This window comes from Ranitomeya variabilis, chromosome 4 (genome assembly GCF_051348905.1).
Source record: "Ranitomeya variabilis isolate aRanVar5 chromosome 4, aRanVar5.hap1, whole genome shotgun sequence".
Lineage (NCBI taxonomy): Eukaryota > Metazoa > Chordata > Amphibia > Anura > Dendrobatidae > Ranitomeya > Ranitomeya variabilis.
Window position 1 is genome coordinate 380,086,131 of NC_135235.1, and position 23,297 is coordinate 380,109,427.

At 43.7% G+C, this 23,297-nt stretch overlaps 1 protein-coding gene across 6 annotated transcripts in view; it reads right to left on the reverse strand.

Moving 5' to 3' along the window:
* Window positions 1-23,297, reverse strand: part of LOC143764815 (catenin delta-1-like) — a 152,932-nt gene that overhangs the window by 52,039 nt on the left and 77,596 nt on the right. For all 6 annotated transcript variants that reach the window (XM_077250801.1, XM_077250800.1, XM_077250797.1 and 3 more), the window contains 3 exons: window positions 21,801-21,993; window positions 17,709-17,826; window positions 17,186-17,333 (listed from right to left, as the gene is read on the reverse strand). In XM_077250801.1, coding sequence (XP_077106916.1) covers window positions 17,186-17,333; window positions 17,709-17,826; window positions 21,801-21,993 — 459 coding nt within the window. The remainder of the gene's footprint in view (window positions 1-17,185; window positions 17,334-17,708; window positions 17,827-21,800; window positions 21,994-23,297) is intronic.

Consider the following 23,297-nt stretch of genomic DNA (forward strand, 5'->3'; position numbering starts at 1 on the left):
GTTCCATGACGTCCTCTTCGGGTCTTTACGCCGCGGCTCTGGCTCACTTTGCCCTTTTGAGGGCAGAGCAAAGTACTGCAGTGCGCAGGCGCCAGGCCTCTCTGACCCTTCCGGCGGCTGCGCACTGCAGTACTTTGCTCTGCCCTCAACAGGGCAGACAAAGTACGCCTGCGCCGGAGCCGCGGCATAAAGACCCGAAGAGGACGTCATGGAACGAAGATGGGAGGCGCCGGAGCGGACCGAATACACCCATCCGACCGGACCGCAGCGGGACCGCCCCTGGGTGAGTATAATCTAACGTCCTTTTCTCCTCTTTTAGGTAACCGGCGGCTTATCTACAGCATTACAGAATGCTGTAGATAAGCCCCTGATGCCGGTGAGCTTACCTCACCAGCCATTTTGGGGGTGACAGGTTCCCTTTAAATATTTTGGTCAGTGATCAGGGTCGGACTGGGACACCGGAGAATCCATGGCCATATATTGTGCAGAGGAGCTGAGGGATGGCTGCAGTCAGTGTGACTAAGTAAATAACTATATGATGCCTGCACCCTGAGAAGATATCCAGCCAGAGGCAGTTAGGGGAGGGGGCCCCATGCATCCTAAAGGTGACACAGGGGAGGGGGCCCACAGTGATATTCTAATTTTCTTGTGGGCCCCCTCCCCCATTGTGTCAACCACCTCTATTTTACTGTGGCTCCCCTTTCCCTCTCTGAGCAGGCCCATAGGAAAATAGAGGTGACACAGTGGGGGAGGGAGCCCACAGGAAAATAGAGGTGACACAGTGGGGGATGGGGCCCACAGGAAAATAGAGGTGAAACAGTGGGGGAGGGGGCCCACAAAATATTGAGTGACAGTGAGTGAGGGGGCCCACAGGAAAATAGAGGTGACACAGTGGGGGAGGGGGCCCACAGGTAAATAGAGGTGACACAGTGGGGGAGGGGGTCCACAGGTAAATAGAGGTGACACAGTGGGGGAGGGGGTCCACAGGTAAATAGAGGTGTCACAGTGGGGGAGGGGGCCCACAGGTAAATAGAAGTGACAGTGGGGGAGGGGGTCCACAGGTAAATAGAGGCGACAGTGGGGGAGGGGGTCCACAGGTAAATAGAGGTGACAGTGGGGGAGGGGGCCCACAGGTAAATAGAGGTGACAGTGGGGGAGGGGGTCCACAGGTAAATAGAGGTGACACAGTGGGGGAGGGGGCCCACAGGTAAATAGAGGTGACAGTGGGGGAGGGAGTCCACAGGTAAATAGAGGCGACAGTGGGGGAGGGGGTCCACAGGTAAATAGAGGTGACACAGTGGGGGAGGGGGCCCACAGGTAAATAGAGGTGACACAGTGGGGGAGGGGGTCCACAGGTAAATAGAGGTGACACAGTGGGGGAGGGGGCCCACAGGTAAATAGAGGTGACAGTGGGGGAGGGGGTCCACAGGTAAATAGAGGCGACAGTGGGGGAGGGGGTCCACAGGTAAATAGAGGTGACACAGTGGGGGAGGGGGCCCACAGGTAAATAGAGGTGACAGTGGGGGAGGGGGCCCACAGGTAAATAGAGGTGACAGTGGGGGAGGGGGTCCTCACGTAATTAACACCTTTACGACATCCGCCTTACATGTATGGCGTGTGTTAAATGCCACTGTCAATCTCTGACAGCAGCATATAACATGCCAACATGCGTGCGCATCATTCTCTCACACATTGGCGCCCATGATGTGATCGACGGTCGCCAACGGGTTGTCATGACAGCCAGGGGTCTTCTTCCTGTGGCCAGGCTTTAAAGGAGACCATGATTTCTGCTATATGCAGTGATGCTGTGGCATCACTGTATATAATGGCACAAGCGATCGGATGATCGCATCTCCATGTCTTCTAAGGGGGCTAACTGTACCAGTGAAAGGTAAAAAAAATTTAAAAAAATTCCTAAAAGTTCAAATCACCCCTTTTTATTCCACTGAAAATAAATATGTAAAAAATAAAAAACATCACATATTTGGTATTGCTGAGTTCAGAAAAGTCCGATCTATCAAAATATAAAAACAATTAACCCGATCAGTAAACACTGTAAACAGAAACATCTCAAGAAGTCCAAATGTCCTTTTTTCTGTTCGCCACAATTCCACAAAAAAGCTATGACAAGTGATGAAAACATCACATCCATCCCAAAATCGTACTAATAAAAACAATGTCTCACCCCCAACAGAAAGCTTTCATACAGCTTGTATGTATATAAAGGATCTGTCAGCTCTCCTGTGTAGTGTAGTACATAGAGCAGTGTTTCTCAACTCCAGTCCTCAAGACCCACCAACAGGTCATGTTTTCAGGATTTCCTTAGTATTGCATAGGCGATGGAATTAATGCTTGAGCAGGTGATGAAATTATCACCTGTGCAATACTAAGGAAATTCATAAAACATGACCTGTTGTGGGGTCTTGAGGACTGGAGTTGAGAAACACTGACAGAGGATCTGTCAGCTCTCCTGTGTGGTGTAGTATATAGAGGATCTGTCAGCTCTCCCGTGTGGTGTAGTATATAGAGGATCTGTCAGCTCTCCTGTGTGGTGTAGTATATGGTGGATCTGTCAGCTCTCCTGTGTGGTGTAGTATATAGAGGATCTGTCAGCTCTCCCGTGTGGTGTAGTATATAGAGGATCTATCAGCTCTCCTGTGTGGTGTAGTATATAGAGGATCTGTCAGCTCTCCTGTGTGGTGTAGTATATAGAGGATCTGTCAGCTCTCCTATGTGGTGTAGTATATAGAGGATCTGTCCGCTCTCCCGTGTGGTGTAGTATATAGAGGATCTGTCAGCTCTCCTGTGTGGTGTAGTATATAGAGGATCTGTCAGCTCTCCTGTGTGGTGTAGTATATAGAGGATCTGTCAGCTCTCCTGTGTGGTGTAGTATATAGAGGATCTGTCAGCTCTCCCGTGTGGTGTAGTATATAGAGGATCTGTCAGCTCTCGTGTGTGGTGTAGTATATAGAGGATCTGTCAGCTCTCCTGTGTGGTGTAGTATATAGAGGATCGGTCTGCTCTCCTGTGTGGTGTAGTATATAGAGGATCTGTCAGCTCTCCCGTGTGGTGTAGTATATAGAGGATCTGTCAGCTCTCGTGTGTGGTGTAGTATATAGAGGATCTGTCAGCTCTCCTGTGTGGTGTAGTATATAGAGGATCGGTCTGCTCTCCTGTGTGGTGTAGTATATAGAGGATCTGTCAGCTCTCCCGTGTGGTGTAGTATATAGAGGATCTGTCAGCTCTCCTGTGTGGTGTAGTATATAGAGGATCTGTCAGCTCTCCTGTGTGGTGTAGTATATAGAGGATCGGTCTGCTCTCCTGTGTGGTGTAGTATATAGAGGATCTATCAGCTCTCCCGTGTGGTGTAGTATATAGAGGATCTGTCAGCTCTCGTGTGTGGTGTAGTATATAGAGGATCTGTCAGCTCTCCTGTGTGGTGTAGTATATAGAGGATCTGTCAGCTCTCCTGTGTGGTGTAGTATATAGAGGATCTGTCAGCTCTCCTGTGTGGTGTAGTATATAGAGGATCTGTCAGCTCTCGTGTGTGGTGTAGTATATAGAGGATCTGTCAGCTCTCCTGTGTGGTGTAGTATATAGAGGATCTGTCAGCTCTCGTGTGTGGTGTAGTATATAGAGGATCGGTCTGCTCTCCTGTGTGGTGTAGTATATAGAGGATCTGTCAGCTCTCCCGTGTGGTGTAGTATATAGAGGATCTGTCAGCTCTCCTGTGTGGTGTAGTATATAGAGGATCTGTCAGCTCTCCTGTGTGGTGTAGTATATAGAGGATCTGTCAGCTCTCCTGTGTGGTGTAGTATATAGAGGATCTGTCAGCTCTCCTGTGTGGTGTAGTATATAGAGGATCGGTCTGCTCTCCTGTGTGGTGTAGTATATAGAGGATCTGTCAGCTCTCCCGTGTGGTGTAGTATATAGAGGATCTGTCAGCTCTCGTGTGTGGTGTGGTATATAGGATCTATCCTGTGTGGGATTTTTAAACTGCATGGTGGGCCCCAAGAATGATTTTCCTCTGGTGGGCCCAAGGCACTCCAGTCAGACGCTGTCAGTTATTAACAGCTGCATCTAAATGATCAGAGCGGCCTCCAGCCGCTCATGTTACACGTAGATACTAGTTCTATAAAAGCAGGCAGCTGCAATATATGAACTGGGATCAGCTTGAGCCCACTGCTTCATATACATCACAGCAACCAGTACCAAAAAGCTGTGTCAGAAATGGTTAAGGGGTTAGGTGAAAGTCAGGGAATACAAAGAAAATATATGTACATCTTAATTTAAAGATGATGTGACTTGTGTTCTCTATATTTGATACAGATACAAAATTCTAGTTTTAGTCCAGTGGGTAAAACCAGAAAGCAACAAATATGCCACGTCTGAAACAAAAGCAGGAAATTAGCAGATCAGTCATAGAATTCAGTGGGGTGTTGGGGGAGAGAAGGCATATTAGGACTATGTGTTTTTTCATAAGGGAAGGGTGGAAAGTGATCATGCAAGAAGTGACCCCCTCTTTGTGACGGAGCAGAGAAGTATTTAAGAAATTCAAGGCTCGCATTAACATGTGACAAGAGCGTTGTGGGTTCTTTTTACATTTACAAACATATCTTTTGTGCAGCCGCTTGTCTTCCCGGGGGGGGTTGGCTTCTTCCAACATGAGCGGCTGCTCGGGCAACAATTGTAATAAATGACAAACCACTGCCTGTTTTCACAGGGCATAGATGTGCGGACATTGATGCCAATCACCTGACATTTATAATTAGTTTTTTTTTTTATTTCTACTTTCCTTGCATCATGAACCAAATGTACACAGATCAGTGAGGAACCAGGGTAGTGGGGTTTGTAAATTAATTAAGTAAGAGTGTGTGTGTGTGTGTGTGTGTGTGTGTGTGTGTGTGTGTGTGTGTATATGTGTGCGTATATGTGTGCGTATATATATATATTTTATTTTTTATTTTTTTTTCCCCCACCTAGTGGCATCTCTGGGACTCACGCCCTGCCTGTTGTGGTATGGTTTATGCTATGTATTTGTCCACATATAAAACTTAAAAATGAAAAAATATTTTATTGGTTATGCATTTGTGACACTGCCAACCTTACTATGTAACCAATGTTGTATATATATATATATATATATATTCCGGATTTATAAATTGTATGATTGAATCTGTTGATTTTAAAGTTATGGGAATAGATTGCATATTTGACCATTTCCAAAATGGCGATTTGAGCATCACAGGTGCCAGTGCGCATGTGCAGGCATATGGAATTATGGGAAGACTTCTGACATCACAGACATGCCCAGTGGAACCATATGGACGCTGAGGACAGAGCATGCAGCAATATTTGGAACATGTGAGTGCGGTTCCCATTAGGATGCGACACCTGGAACCATTTAATTATTTATGTATTTTCACTTATATTGTGCACAATATTTAATATGTATTATTGTTATAATGAGGTTTTATAAGAAATCACATGTATCTGCACTAATTATATACTTTGAATATATTATATACTTTTTAATAATTTGTGAATAATTGATATATCAAATTGATGAATGGAGCACCTATAAACGTCTGCACTCGTAGTACATTCATTGCTTGAGAAAGGATTGTATCCAAAACGTCGCCACGCCATTGGGGCAATAAACATCACTTTTTTTTTTTTTCTTGAAGTCTGCTGTGCTGTTTTCCCTTTTTTTTTTTCTATATCTATATATATCTATATATATATATATATATATATATATATATATATATCTATATCTATATATATATATATATATATATATATATCTACTAGATGGTGGCCCGATTCTAACGCATCAGGTATTCTAGAATATGCATGTTCACGTAGTATATTGCCCAGCCCACGTAGTATATTGCCCAGCCCACGTAGTATATTGCCCAGCCCACGTAGTATATTGCCCAGCCCACGTAGTATATTGCCCAGCCCACGTAGTATATTGCCCAGCCCACGTAGTATATTGCCCAGCCCACGTAGTATATTGCCCAGCCCACGTAGTATATTGCACAGCCACGTAGTATATTGCACAGCCACGTAGTATATTGCACAGCCACGTAGTATATTGCACAGCCACGTAGTATGTAGTATATTGGTCAGCCACGTAGTATATTGCCCAGTAATGTAGCATATTGGCCAGTGACAAAGTAAAAAATAAACATATACTCACCTAGTCCTGGCTCCTGTGTACGGTGCACGCGGCAGCTTCCGGTCCCAGGGTTGGTATGACTGAGCGCAGGACCTGTGATGACGTCGCGTCGCAGTCACATGACCGTGATGTCATGGCAGGTCCTTCTTCCTTAGCACCGGAACCTGCCGGCGGACAAGACACGACGTCGGAGGGTGAGAATAAGGTTTGTTTTTTTATTATTATTTGTAACATTAGATCGTTTTACTATTGATGCAGCATACACAGCATCAATAGTAAAAACTTGGTCACACAGGGTTAACCCCTTCACCCCCGGAGCTTTTTCCGTTTTTCGCTCCCCTCCTTCCCAGAGCCATAACTTTTTTATTTTTCCGTCAATTTGGCCATGTGAGGGCTTATTTTTTGCGGGACGAGTTGTACTTTTGAACGACACCATTGGTTTTAGCATGTCGTGTACTAGAAAACGGGAAAAAAATTCCAAGTGCAGTGAAATTGCAAAAAAAGTGCAATCCCACACTTGTTTTTTGCTTGCCTATTTTGCTAGGTTCACTAAATGCTAAAACTGACCTGCCATTATGATTCTCCAGGTCACTACGAGTTCATAGACACCTAACATGACTAGGTTATTTTTCACCTAAGTGGTGAAAAAAAATTCCAAAATTTGCAAAAAAACAAAACAAAACAAAATTGCGCCATTTTCCGATACTCGTAGCGTCTCCATTTTTCATGATCTGGGGTCAGGTGAGGGCTTATTTTTTGCGTGCCGAGCTGGCGTTTTTAATGATAGCATTTTGGTGCAGATACGTTCTTTTGATCGCCCGTTATTGCATTTTAATGCAATGTCATGGCGACCAAAAAAACGTAAATCTGGCGTTTCGAATTTTTTTCTCATTACGCCATTTAGCGATCAGGTTAATGCTTTTTTTTTATTGATAGATCGGGCGATTCTGAACGCGGCGATACCAAATATGTGTAGGTTGGGGTTTTTTTTAATTGATTTATTTTGATTGGGGCGAAAGGGGGGTGATTTAAACTTTTATATTTTTTTTATTTTTTTCACATTTTTAAAAACTTTTTTTTTTTTTTTACTTTTGCCATGCTTCTATAGCCTCCATGGGAGGCTAGAAGCAGGCACAGCCCGATCGGCTCTGCTATGCAGCAGTGATCATAAGATCGCTGCTACACAGCAGATTTGCAGGTGTGCTGTGAGCGCCGACCACAGGGGGGCGCTCACAGCCACCGGCAATCAGTAACCATAGAGGTCTCAAGGACCTCTATGGTTACAATGGAGGAGCATCGCCGACCCCCGATCATGTGACGGGGGTCGGCGATGCGCTCATATCCGGCCGCACGGCCGGATGCGGTAGTTAAATGCCGGTGTCTGCGTTTGACAGCGGCATTTAACTAGTTAATAGGCGCGCACAGATCGCGATTCTGCTTGCGCCTATTGCGGGCACATGTCAGCTGTTCAAAACAGCTGACATGTCCCGGCTTTGATGTGCGCTCACCGCCGGAGCGCACATCAAAGCGGGGGTCCCGACATGTGACGTACTATACCGTCACATGTCGGGAAGGGGTTAATAGCTGCGTAACCGGAGTGCGTTACACCGCGCTCCGGTAACGCTGGCATTAACCCTGTGTGAAGGCTGACTGGATGACTGGAGGGGAGTATGGAGCGGGCACTGACTGCGGGGAGGAAAGAGCGGCCATATTGCCGCCGGACTGTGGCCGTCGCTGATTGGTTGTGGGCGTTTTGCCACGACCAATTAGCAACTTGGATTCCACGACAGACAGATGCCGCGACCAATGAATATCCGAGACAGACAGACGGAAGTGACCCTTAGACAATTATATAGTAGGATATATCTATATATACACACACATATACATGCCTGGGCATAGTAAATATCGGTGGTTAGTTACAAGCACCTCACTTCTCTTATTTTCCCATCACGCCTCTCATTTTCCCCCTCACATCTCTCATTTTCTCCCTTACACCTCTCATTTTCCCTCTCACTCCTCTCATTCCCCCTAACACTTGTCATTTCGACCTCACATCTGTCATTTTCCGATCACTCCACTATTTTCCCTCATTCCTCTCATTTTCACCCCACACCTCTCATTTTCCTCAGTATATACATGTTTGTCATCTCCCTTATATATAGTATACACCTGTATGTCATCTCCTGTATATAGTATATACCTGTATGTCATCTCCCCTGTATATAGTATATACCTGTATGTCATCTCCCCTGTATATAGTATATACCTGCTGTATGTCATCTCCTCCTCTATATACCTGTGTGTCATCTGCTCTTTTATATAGAATATACCTGTGTCATCTCCTCCTGTACATAGTATATACGTGTGTCATCTCCTCCTGTATATAGTATATACCTGTATGTCATCTCCTTCTATATATAGTATATACCTGTATGTCATCTGCTCCTGTATATAGTATATATCTGTGTGTCATCTCCCCTGTATATAGTATGTACCTGTATGTCATCTCCTCCTGTATTAGACCATGTTCACACGTTATTTGGTCAGTATTTTTACCTCAGTATTTGTAAGCTAAATTGGCAGCCTGATAAATCGCCAGCCAACAGGAAGCCCTCCCCCCTGGCAGTACATATTAGCTCACACATAATAGACAGGTCATGTGACTGACAGCTGCCGTATTTCCTATATGGTACATTTGTTGCTCTTGTAGTTTGTCTGCTTATTAACCCCTTCACCCCCAAGGGTGGTTTGCACGTTATGGACCGGGCCAATTTTTACAATTCTGACCACTGTCCCTTTATGAGGTTATAACTCTGGAACGCTTCAACAGATCCCGGTGATTCTGACACGGTTTTCTCGTGACATATTGTACTTCATGATAGTGGTAAAATTTCTTTGATATTACCTGCGTTTATTTGTGAAAAAAACGGAAATTTTGCAAAAATTTTGAAAATTTCGGAATTTTCCAACTTTGAATTTTTATGCAATTAAATCACAGTGATATGTCACACAAAATACTTAATAAGTAACATTTCCCACATGTCTACTTTACATCAGCACAATTTTGAAACCAACATTTTTTTTTGTTAGGGAGTTATAAGGGTTAAAAGTTGACCAGCAATTTCTCATTTTTACAACACCATTTTTTTTTAGGGACCACATCTCATTTGAAGTCATTTTGAGGGGTCTATATGATAGAAAATACCCAAGTGTGACACCATTCTAAAAACTGCACCCCTCAAGGTGCTCAAAACCACATTCAAGAAGTTTATTAACCCTTCAGGTGCTGCACAGGAATTTTTGGAATGTTTAAATAAAAATGAACATTTAACTTTTTTTCACACAAAATTTACTTCAGCTCCAATTTGTTTTATTTTACCAAGGGTAACAGGAGAAAATGGACCCCAAAAGATGTTGTACAATTTGTCCTGAGTACGCCGATACCCCATATGTGGGGGTAAACCACTGTTTGGGCGCATGACAGAGCTCGGAAGCGAAGGAGCGCCATTTGACTTTTCAATGCAAAATTGACTGGAATTGAGATGGGACGCCATGTTGCGTTTGGAGAGCCCCTGATATGCCTAAACATTGAAACCCCCCACAAGTGACACCATTTTGGAAAGTAGACCCCCTAAGGAACTTATCTAGAGGTGTAGTGAGCACTTTGACCCACCAAGTGCTTCACAGAAGTTTATAATGCAGAGCCGTAAAAATAAAACAAAAATTTTTTCCCACAAAAATTATTTTTTAGCCCCCAGTTTTGTATTTTCCCGAGGGTAACAGGAGAAATTGGACCACAAAAGTTGTTGTCCAATTTGTGTTGATACCCCATATGTGGGGGGGAACCACTGTTTGGGCGCATGGGAGGGCTCGGAAGGGATGGAGCACCATTTTGAATGCAGACTTAGATGGAATGGTCTGCAGGCGTCACATTGCATTTGCAGAGCCCCTAATGTACCTAAACAGAAAAAACCCACAAGTGACACCATTTTGGAAAGTAGACCCCCTAAGCAACTCATCTAGATGTATTGTGAGAGTTTTGAACCCTCAAGTGTTTCACTACAGTTTATAACGCATAGCTGTGAAAATAAAAAAATAAAAAATTTCCCCAAAAAATTATTTTTTAGCCCCCAGTTTTGTATTTTCCCAAGGGTAACAGGAGAAATTGGACCCCAAAAGTTGTTCTCCAATGTGTTCCGAGTATGCTGATACCCCAATATGTGGGGGTAAACCACTGTTTGGGCGCACGGGAGAGCTCGGAAGGGAAGGAGCACTGTTTTACTTTTTCAACGCAGAATTGGCTGAAATTGAGATCGGACGCCATGTCGCGTTTGGAGAGCCCCTGATGTGCCTAAACAGTGGAAACCCCCCAATTATAACTGAAACCCTAATCCAAACACACCCCTAACCCTAATCCCAGCTGTAACCCTAACCACAACTCTAACCCAGACACACCCCTAACCCTAATCCCAACCCTATTCCCAACCGTAAATGTAATCCAAACCCTAACCCTAACTTTAGCCCCAACCCTAACCCTAACTTTAGCCCCAACCCTAACTGTAGCCTTAACCCTAACCCTAGCCCCAACCCTAACCCTAGCCCCAACCCTAACCCTAGCCCCAACCCTAACCCTAGCCCTAACGGTAAAATGGAAATACATTTTTTAATTTTTTTTTATTTTTCCCTAACTAAGGGGGTGATGAAGGGGGGTTTGATTTACTTTTATAGCGGGTTTTTTAGCGGATTTTTATGATTGGCAGCCGTCACACACTGAAAGAAGCTTTTTATTGCAAAAAATATTTTTTGCGTTACCACATTTTGAGAGCTATAATTTTTCCATATTTGAGTCCACAGAGTCATGTGAGGTCTTGTTTTTTGCGGGACGAGTTGATGTTTTTATTGGTAACATGCTCGGGCACGGGAGATTTTTTGATCGCCTTTTATTCCAATTTTTGTGAAGCAGAATGACCAAAAACCATCTATTCATGAATTTCTTTTGGGGGAGGCGTTTATACCGTTCCGCGTTTGGTAAAATTGATAAAGCAGTTTTATTCTTCGTGTCAGTACGATTACAGCGATACCTCATTTCTATCATTTTTTTTTTATGTTTTGGCGCTTTTATACGATAAAAACTATTTTATAGAAAAAATAATTATTTTGGCATCGCTTTATTCTGAGGACTATAACTTTTTTATTTTTTCGCTGATGATGCTATATGGCAGCTCGTTTTTTGTGGGACAAGATGATGTTTTCAGTGGTACCATGGTTATTTATATCCGTCTTTTTGATCGCGTGTTATTCTACTTTTTGTTTGGCGGTATGAGAATAAAGCGTTGTTTTTTGCCTTTTTTTTTTTTTTTACGGTGTTCACTGAAGGGGTTAACTAGTGATATAGTTTTATAGGTGGGGTCGTTACGGACGCGGCGATACTAAATGTGTACTTTTATTGTTTGATTTTTTTATTTAGATATAGAAATGTATTTATGGGAATAATATATATATATTTTTTTTCTTTATTTAGGAATTATTTTTTTTTTTTTTACACGTGGGAATTTTTTTTTTTAAATTTTTTACTTTGTCCCAGGGGGGGACATCACAGATCGGTGATCTGACAGTGTGCACAGCACTCTGTCAGATCACCGATCTCACTTACAGCCGTGCAGGCTTACCAGCGCCTGCACGGCACCCGGAAGTAATCCCTGCAGGACCCGGATGCAGCACCGCGGCCATTTTGGATCCGGGGCCTGCAGGGATAGGAGGTAAGAGACCCTCGCAGCAACGCGATCACATCACGTTGCTCCGGGGGTCTCAGGGAAGCCGGCAGGGAGCCCCCTCCCTGCGCGATGCTTCCCTGTACCGCCGGCACACCGCGATCATGTTTGATCGCGGTGTGCCGGGGGTTAATGTGCCGGGGGCGGTCCGTGACCGCTCCTGGCACATAGTGCCGGATGTCAGCTGCGATAGGCAGCTGACACCCGGCCGCGATCGGCCGCGCTCCCCCCGTGAGCGCGGCCGATCCTGCTGGACGTACTATTCCGTCCTTGGGAATTAGGGCCCACCCCACATGGACGGAATAGTACGTCCAATGGCAGAAAGGGGTTAATCAGATTGTTATTTTTGAAGGATAATACCAGACTTGTGTGTGTTTTAGGGCGAGTTTCATGTGTCAAGTTGAGTGTGTTGAGTTTTGTGTGGCGACATGCGTGTAGCAACTTTTTGTGTGTCGAGCTGCATGTGGCAGGGTAGTGTAGCAAGTTGAGTGCAGCAAGTTTTGCGCGTGGCGAGTTTTATGTGTGGTGCGTTTTGAGTATGTGCAAGTTTTGTGTGAGGCAACTTTTGCATGTGTTGCAACTTTTGTGCATGTGGCAATTTTTCCACATGTGCAAGTTTTGCATGTGGCGAGTTTTCCATGAGGTGAGTTTTGCACGTGTGGCGAGTTTTGCGTGAGCCTAGTTTTGCGCGTGGTGAGTTTTGCATGTGGCGAATTTTGCGCGTGGCGAGTTTTGAGTGGCGACTTCTGTGTTTTGACTTTTATGTGGCGAAGTTGGTGTATGTGTGGTGAAATGTGTGCGGAGGGTGATATATGTGTTCAAGCAGGTGGTAGTGTGTGGCACATTTTGTGTGTGTTCATATCCCCGTGTGTGGCGAGTATCCCATGTCGGGGTCCCACCTTAGCAACTGTACGGTATATACTCTTTGGCGCCATCGCTCTCATTCTTTACGTCCCCCTTATTCATATCTGGCAGCTGTCAATTTGCCTCCAACACTTCCTTCCACTTTTTCCCCCATTATGTAGATGAGGGCAAAATTGTTTGGTGAATTGGAAAGCGCGGGGTTAAAATTTCGCCTCACAACATAGCCTATGACGCTCTAAGGGTCCAGACGTGTGACTGTGCAAAATTTTATGGCTGTAGCTGCGACGGTGCAGATGCCAATCCCGGACATACACACATTCAGCTTTATATATTAGATATACCTGCAAGTCCTCTCCCCTGTATATAGTATATACCTGTATGTCATCTCCTCCTGTATATAATATATAGCTGCAAGTCATCTCCTCCTGTATATATTATATACGTGTATGTCATCTCCCCTGTATATAGTATATACCTGTATGCCATCTCCTCCTGGCTGTCAATTTGCCTCCAACACTTTTCCTTTCACTTTTTCCCCATTATGTAGATAGGGGCAAAATTGTTTGGTGAATTGGAACGCGCGGGGTTAAAATTTTGCCTCACAACATAGCCTATGACGCTCTCGGGGTCCAGACGTGTGACTGCAAAATTTTGTGGCTGTAGCTGCGACGGTGCAGATGCCAATCCGACATACACACACACACACACACATTCAGCTTTATATATTAGATAACATTTTCTTATGAAGTACAGTCACAGAAGGCCAAATATGGAAGCCGTGCTGGCCTCTAGCAGTTCCCAAGTCGTCATATCTAGACATGAGCAAATATCTTTGGCTCCCTCCTTATTCGGCAACCTATAGCGCTTACCAAATAGCTGCAGCTGGAACCTGGAGCGCTCCTGATTATCAGGTGTCCGATGCCGCAGCTGCATGTGTCGCAGCTGTGTGACTGTCACAACATATGCATGGAGAACCTGTGTGTTGTGACTGTCACACAGCCGCGACACATGCAGCTGCGGACCCGAACAGCTGATTATTGGGAGTGATCCAGGTATTCAGGTTCCCTCTGCAGGTTCTTCGGTAAGCGCTATAGGTTGCTGAATAAGGAGGGAGCCGAAGATATTCACTCATCTCTAGTCAGAACATCCCATTGGCCTCCTATGATTGTGATGGGAAGTGGTGCTCATTGTTTAAATGCCGCTGACTGCGATAGAAGCATTTAAATAGTTAAACAGCAGTGATCAGAGATAGTGCTGCTCTAGGTTTGGAGTGGGCTCAGCTTCTTAGTCATCTCCTTACACAGGTACCTGACACGTGACTTCCTATTAAGTCGCATGGCAGTAAAGGGATTAAACTTTTTCCCCCACACTTTCTATGCTTTTTTTTGCCCCCTTCTTCGACAGCCATACTTTTTTTGTGATGGCTTGTATTTTAGTGGAACTAGTTTTAGCTCTGAAAGACACCATTTCACTTTAAATAAATAAAAATAGTGTCGCCATTTATTGACAACTAATTCTCCACTGATTGAGCTGTATGAAGACTTGCTTTTGTTTTTTTGTTTTTCTGAGACAAGCTGTAGTTTTTAGTGCTACCATGTAGGGGTACATGCGATTGATTGCTGTATATTAGATTTTTTGGGGTAGGTGAATACCTGAAAAACGTTAATTCTGGCATTTTAATTCTTTACAACACTTACTGTAATTATTTCATAGTTTGATTGAACTTTTAATCGCTTTACCACCTTAGACGAATAGTTACGTCAAAGGTGGCCTCCCCCCCGGTTTGCTGTGGGCTCCAGCGATGAGCACGCAACTTTTCCAGCACTGTCAATCTGACAGTGGGATTTCACACCATTGCACTGGAAGCAGGTCACTAATTCCGCCCATCGGCACCCATGTCACATGACCGCAAGTTGACGATGGGTTGTGCGACAACCCGAGGTCTGCAGCAGACACCTGTGGTTGTCATTGTCGGATTGCTATGAGTGCCGCCCAGCGGTTGGCACTCATAGCAAGTGAGCATTTCTGATACTGACAGTAGGGCTTTAGCCCTGCTCTGTGTAAGCACAAGCAATCAGATGATTGCAGCTTCTTGTGTCTCCAATTCAATCAAATAGTGGCAGATCTGCAAAAACTCTTACTGTTTCTCTTATTCATTCCCGTCTGGACTATTGTAACTCTCTACTAATCTGCCTCCGTCTTACCAAACTCTCCCCGCTCCAATCTGTCCTTAATGCTGCTGCCAGGATCATATTCCTCACCAATCTTTATACTGATGCCTCTACCCTGTGTCAGTCATTACACTTGTTATCCACTCCAGAATCCAGTACAAAACTATTACCCTCATCCACAAAGCACTCCATGGCTCAGCACCACCCTACATCTCCTCTCTGGTCTCAGTCTACCACCCTACCCGTGCCCTCCGCTCCACTAATGACCTCAGGTTAGCATCCTCAATAATCAGAACCTCCCACTCCCGTCTCCAAGACTTCACGTGCTGCGCCAATTCTTTGGAATGCACTACCCAGGTTAATACGATTAATCCCCAATCCCCACAGTTAAGCGTGCCCTAAAAAGGCATTTGTTCAGACTGGCCTACCGCCTCAACGCATTAACCTAACTATCCCTGTGTGGCCCATTCAAAAAACAAACCATAATCAGGTTCCTCGCATCATGTTCTCATACATTTTATACAGTTAATAGCCCTCGGTGTCTGCACTGTTACATATTTAGGCTGATAACCGGTTCATGCAGCTTTACATGAACACCCGATCCTTACAATATTGCTGGTCCGAACAACGAAAGCAATTGTTACCATCCACGTCTTGTGTCTCCCCTTTTTCCTCATAGATTGTAACCTTGCGAGCAGGGTTTTTATTCCTCTTGGTATCGGTTTTGATCGGTGTTTAGTGTTATGCTGTAATGTCTATTGTCTGTACAAGTCCCCCTATAATGTAAAGCATTGTGGAATATGTTGGCGCTATATAAATAAAATTATGATTGTCATCTGCTACAAAGGCAAATAAAATAATGGGATGTATTAAAAGAGGCATAGATGCTCATGAGGAGAACATAATTTTACCTCTATACAAGTCACTAGTGCGACCACACTTAGAATACTGTGCACAGTTCTGGTCTCCGGTGTATAAGAAAGACATAGCTGAACTGGAGCGGGTGCAGAGAAGAGCGACCAAGGTTATTAGAGGACTGAGGGGTCTGCAATACCAAGATAGGTTATTACACTTGGGGCTATTTAGTTTGGAAAAACGAAGACTAAGGGGTGATCTTATTTTAATGTATAAATATATGAGGGGACAGTACAAAGACCTTTCTGATGATCTTTTTAATCATAGACCTGAGACAGGGACAAGGGGGCATCCTCTACGTCTGGAGGAAAGAAGGTTTAAGCATAATAACAGACGCGGATTCTTTACTGTAAGAGCAGTGAGACTATTGAACTCTCTGCCGTATGATGTTGTAATGAGTGATTCATTAATTAAATTTAAGAGGGGACTGGATACCTTTCTGGAAAAGTATAATGTTACAGGGTATATACACTAGATTCCTTGATAAGGCGTTGATCCAGGGAACTAGTCTGATTGCCGTATGTGGAGTCGGGAAGGAATTTTTTTCCCCATGGTGGAGTTACTCTTTGCCACATGGGTTTTTTTTGCCTTCCCCTGGATCAACATGTTAGGGCATGTTAGGTTAGGCTATGGGTTGAACTAGATGGACTTACAGTCTTCCTTCAACCTTAATAACTATGTAACTATGTAACTATCTTAAGTACCAACCCCACTACCTTCAGCCACTATGCAGTTAACTGAGCCATGCAGTACTGCTCCACAACCAAGCACATTTAAATGCCACTGGGAACAGCTGATCGGTGGTGGTGCCAGTTGGTGCCGATCTGGTATTGATGACCATCAATATTAAAGTAGGAGACAACCTTTGTGAAATGGCTTTTTAAGGATAGGGATCTCTTTATATTATTTAATTTATTTTTTCTCCAGGTAAATTGAACCTGCAATAAATAAATAAATTTTATTGCAGTATATGATAAAATTAATGTTCTCTTATGAAGCCCAGCCACAGTAAAAAGACAACAACGAATGGGTCCTTTAGTAGACTCTCGGGTGTAATGGTAACCTATTCCATTGGCACTGTTGATTTTTTCCTTTTAAATAACACACAGCCGCAATCATCCTTGCAGGATTGAATCAGATGCCAGTGCCAGAGATTGACAATCTGACAGTAGCTTTTAAGTGGTTAACCAGCAGTGATCACATCTGCTCTTCGGAGTCATACAGTTGGCACCTGCCTGCAGCTAATTTTATATGAGAAATCAGAATGCAATTATTACCTTTACCGCGACGTACACCAAAGCAACTAGGATTCTGTGGTTCAGTGTTCACAGTTGGAGGGTTTTCTTGATACTTATCAGCCTGTGGTATCTCACGATGGATGTGATAAGAAAGATTCCTAAGGAGGCACACAACATTCTCCACAAGCTAAAGCAAATAAAAAAAAAAAAAAGCACAATAAATAAAAATGGGACAAAACAATTGAACCGAAATTGTTCAATACAATAAATGCCCAAGAAAACATCCAGTAATGGCCATTTACAACTGCTCTCTCCACACTTATCGAAGACTCGAGAACTGGAAGACGTTAGCACCTCTCAGACTTGGCCCATGGACACTATAAATGTACACGGCACACCACTTCCAGTTACCTCTCACATTTAAAGAGCTTCTTAACCTACATTTACGGAAGGTTATAACTACTACTGCGATACAATGGTTTGCCAACTGTTAACTTGCTTTTTCCCCGTTTATGACCAGTAATTAAACAGGTAAGTTCGTGTATGTGACACCAATAAATACCTTGCTGTCAGCTTGCCCGTGGCCAACCTCTGAACGCAATATGTGGACAACAGAGTCCACAAGCCCCTCACACTCCCTCATTTTCCTGCGTGCTTCAGAGCGCTCAGAAGAGATATTCCTGAAGGGTAAAAAGGTCATATGTATATTACAATGCAAGACAAAGGTTTTGACAAACTACAAAACATTTTTTCCCATTTTTTACTGTTCACGACTAGCGCATTTTCCCTTAATTCCTGACATTTTCTGATTTTATTGTGCATGCGCTTTTAACAGATAAAAAACAAAACAAAACATGTCTGCCTTCTCTGCCTGCCCAATGATGTGCAGCTGCTCTACATTGCAGTGGCATTTAGGAGACTAATTGGACATATATGTGGACAACCCCTGTAACCCCTTCATGACCCAGCCTATTTTGGCCTTAATGACCTTGCCGTTTTTTTGCAATTCTGACCACTGTCCCTTTATGAGGTAATAACTCAGGAACGCTTCAACGGATCCTAGCGGTTCTGAGATTGTTTTTTTCGTGACATATTGGGCTTTACGTTAGTGGTAAATTAAGGTCGATAATTTTTTAGTTTATTTGTGAAAAAAATAGAAACTTGGCTAAAATTTTGAAAATTTCGCAAATTTCAAATTTTTATTCTGTTAAACGAGAGAGTTATGTGACACAAAATAGTTAATAAATAACATTTCCCACATGTCTACTTTACATCAGCACAATTTTGGTAACAAGATTTTTTTTTTGCTAGGAAGTTATAAGGGTTAAAATTTGACCAGCGATTTCTCATTTTTCCAACGAAATTTACAAAACCATTTTTTTTTTTAGGGACCACCTCACATTTGAAGTCAGTTTGAGGGGTCTATATAGCTGAAAATACCCAAAAGTGACACCATTCTAAAAACTGCACCCCTCAAGGTGCTCAAAGCTACATTCAAGAAGTTTATTAACCCTTCAGGTGCTTCACAGCAGCAGAAGCAACATGGAAGGAAAAAATGAACATTTAAGTTTTTAGTCACAATGATGACTAAATGATCTTTTAGCAACAATTTTTTTATTTTCCAAGGGTAAAAAGAGAAACTGGACGCCAAAAGTTATTGTACAATTTGTCCCGAGTACGATGATACCCCACATATGGGGGGGGAACCACTGTTTGGGCGCACGACAGGGCTCGGAAGGGAAGGAGCCATTTGACTTTTGAATTAAAAATTAGCTACAATCGTTAGCGGACACCATGTCGCGTTTGGAGAGCCCCTGTGTGCCTAAACATTGGAGCTCCCCCACATGTGACCTCGTTTTGGAAACTAGACCTCCCGTGGAACTAATCTAGATGTGCAGTGACCACTTTAAACCTCAAGTGCTTCACAGAAGTTTATAACGCAGAGCCGTGAAAAAATCATTTTTCTTTGCTCTAAAATTATTTTTTAGCCCGCAATTTTTTTTTTTTTCACAAGAGTAACAGGAGAAATTGGACCCCAAAAGTTGTTGTCCAGTTTGTCCTGAGTACGCTGATACCCCATATGTGGGGGGGAACCACAGTTTGGGCACACGTTGGGGCTCAGAAGGGAAGTAGTGACATTTTGGAATGCAGACTTTGATGGAATGGTCTGCGGGCATCATGTTACGTTTGCAGAGCCGCTGATGTGCCTGAACAGTAGAAACCCCACACAAGTGACCCCATTTTGGAAACTAGATCCCCCAAGGAACTTATCTAGATATGTGGTGAGCACTTTGAAGCCCCAAGTGCTTCACAGAAGTTTACAACGCAGAGCCGTGAAAATAAAAAATATTTTCTTTCCTCAAAAATGATATTTTAGCACGCAATTTTTTATTTTCGCAAGGGTAACAGGAGAAATTGGACCACAAAAGTTGTTGCCCAGTTTGTCCTGAGTATGCTGGTACCCCATATATGTGGGGGTAAACCACTGTTTGGGCGCACGTCGGGGCTCGGAAGCGAGGGAGCACCATTTGACTTTTTGAACGCAAGATTTGCTGGAATCAATGGTGGCGCCATGTTGCGTTTGGAGACCCCTGATGTGCCTAACCCTAATCCCAACTCTAGCCATATCCCTAATCAAAACCCTAACCCCGACACACCCCTAACCACAACCCTAACCCCAACACACCCCTATCCCTAATCCCAACCCTAACCAAAACCCTAACCCCAAACACACCCCTAACCCTAATCCCAACCCTAACCCCAACACACCCCTAACCACAAGCCTAATCTTAACCCTATTTCCAACCCTAGCCTAAATTCCAACCCTAACCCTAAGGATATGTGCCCACGTTGCGGATTCGTGTGAGATTTTTCGGCACCATTTTTGAAAAATCCGCAGGGAAAAGGCACTGCGTTTTACCTGCGGATTTACCGCGGATTTCACCTGCGGATTCCTATTGAGGAACAGGTGTAAAACGCTGCGGAATACTCACAAAGAATTGACATGCTGCGGAAAATACAACGCAGCGTTTCCACGCGGTATTTTCCGCACCATGGGCACAGCGGATTTGGTTTTCCATAGGTTTACATGGTACTGTAAACCTGATGGAAAACTGCTACCAATCCGCTGCGGATCCGCAGCCAAATCCGCACCGTGTGCACATACCCTTAGAATTAGGCTATGTGCACACGCTGCGGAAAACGCTGCGGAAAACGCTGCGGATCCGCAGCGGGTCCGCAGCAGTTTCCCATGAGTTTACAGTTCAATGTAAACCTATGGGAAACAAAACGCTGTGCACATGCTGTGGAAAAAACTGAGTGGAAACGCAGTGGTTTACATTCCACAGCATGTCACTTCTTTCTGCGGATTCCGCAGTGGTTTTACAGCTGCTCCTATAGAAAACCGCAGTTGTAAAACCACAGTGAAATCCGCAGCGGTTTTGCACTGCTGAGAAATCCGCAGAGGACCAGAATACGTGTGCACATAGCCTTACCCTAACCCTAGCCCTAACCCTAGTGGAAAAATAAAAGTAAATATATTTTCTTTATTTTATTATTGTCCCTTCCTATGGGGGTGATAAAGGGGGGGCTCATTTACTATTTTTTTTTATTTTGATCAGTGTGATAAAACCTTACATGGAACGAATCTGCCGTCCGATTCAGCGGGCGCACTGCGCATGCGCCCGCCATTTTGGAAGATGGCAGTGCCAATGGAACAGATGGACGGACACCGGGAGGCTTGGTAAGTATGGGGGGGGGATCGGAGCACGGGGGGGGGGGGGGGGGGGGGGGGATCGGAGAACAGGGGGAGCGGACAGGAGGACCACAGAACGGAGGACTGGGGAGGAGATCGGTGGCGGGGGGCAGATTAGGTTTTCCAGCCATGGCCGATGATATTGCAGCATCGGCCATGGCTGGATTGTAATATTTCACCACTTTTCATAGGTGAAATATTACAAATTGCTCTGATTGGCTGTTGCACTTTCAACAGCCTATCAGAGCAATCGTAGCCACGTGGGGCAAAGCCACCCCCCCGGGCTAAAGTACCACTCCCCCTGTCCCTGCAGATCGGGTGAAATTGGAGTTAATCCTTTCACCCGATCTGCAGGGACGCGATCCCTCCATGACGCCACATAGGCGTCACAGGTCGGGAAAGGGTTAAAAGGAATGTGACAACAAGATTTCACATCAAAAAACTATGTTTATGTGCACGTAGCAGTTTCTAAAACAAATCCTGCAATATTCTTTACATGGCCAGTCCGTTCCTTGTTACTGGGTAATCAGAGCTTGAATTCATATGCAAATGAGGCTTATGAGCTATGGTAGATCTGAAGCATCTGTCACCCTAGCCACTATGCTGTATAACTTCAGGCAAAAAAGACAAGCAGGAGGAGGCTCAAGAACACCATCTTCGGAAATTTCACCTTCCCAGCCAATGGAGTCATGGTGTCTCAGGCCACCTCTCCAACCACAGATAGAGCGTAGCTTAAGACCGGACAACCTATGTGACAGCACACTACACGCTGTGAGGATTCTGCGATGCTGGTAGAGTGACAGGAGGCCACAAACTCCACTACATTATTGTATATTCAGTAAAAGTTTGTCAGACAAATCAATCACCAATGCAAAAAAAAAAAAAAGTTTAAATAATTACCGCAAACATCCTGTTGTATTAACCAATGCAGGTTCCCACTCAATGTGTCGAGACTTCCCCTCTTCAGCATTCACTTCACCATCCCTGTGCCAACCAGAATAAGGAACAAGGATCTCCTGAGTCAGAGTGTAAAGGGCTTGATCAACAAGCTCCATCTTTATGGAGTCCATGGAGGATAAATTCCAGAGTGTGCCTAATTAATATAAATGATAAAAAAAGTCAGCAACCTTCATAAAAAATGGAGGACTGTTGGTGGAAAATTGAGTGCACTTTTCATTTTTGTATAAATTAAAGTGGAAAACAAACCTGAAATTTGACAAATATGTAAACATATTAGCAGTCCTCGATCTTTGAATAGTTATACCCTTAAACCGGATAGTCAGACCACACAAAAAAGTAAACCTTTCGCCCTACGTCTACTCTATGTCAGATTCATAAAACAAAGAAAAAAAAGTCTTACTTTGTTAAGCTATTAGCAACATTAAAATTTAGCGGCAGTGTTATTTTTTTCAATGAAATTACATTTTTTTTTTTACAGACCCATTTAGTTTAATAAACTTTGAGAGGCATATATAATGGAAAACTCTCAAAGGTGATATTTTAAAAAATGGCACTCATCACGTTATTCAAAACGACTTTCACGATATTTGCTAATTCTACAAGGCGATCCATAAGAATTAATGCAAAGAGGGGAAACAATGCTCTCGCAAATGCATTGACTATGCCCCAAAATTGTCATTTTCACAAGGAGTAATAGGAGAAAATGGAACTAAATGTATTAAACAATTTCTTCTGAATGCTGTTATACATCCATATGTTTTGGCACATGGAAGGACTTGGAAGAAAGAGCACATATTTGTCTGCAAACAATTGCGGATGCCGTGCTGCCCAAGTGGCTGAGTGACAAAATACTTAAAAAAAAAAAATAATAATAATAATAATTAAATATATATATATATATATTAAATAGAAAAAAATAAAATTAAAATAACCAAGTGTCCCCACTTTTGGAAACTAAACCCCTCGATGAATTCACCTACGAGTGTAATGACTATTTCAACCCCAAAAGGTGTTTCCAGAAATAAGCACGAATTAGTGTTGCAGAGTGAAATTGTAAATCTACCAGCTTAGTGCCCAATACATTGTAGTGCCCAGCGGGCTTCTTGAGACTCGCATCCTAGTAATTAGGTGCTCCGTGCTACAGTGATGTCAAATGTGGTTTAGGCACATTGTGGGTCTCAGCAGGGAGTGGACATTTGGATTTCCCTGGATTTTATTTGAGGGGGTGGGTGAGGTAGTGGTGTCATTTGTTCCAGGGCCTTTGTACCACCAGTAATGTGGAAATGCCGTACCTATCCGACCTTAGTGTGGGCTTATTATTTGCGGGATGAGTTGATGCTTTAATTAATAACATTTTGAGGTATAAAATATTTGTTCATTGAGGCTGGCTACTAATACTTTTTTGCTGTTATTGATGACCTCATTAATATCTGATTG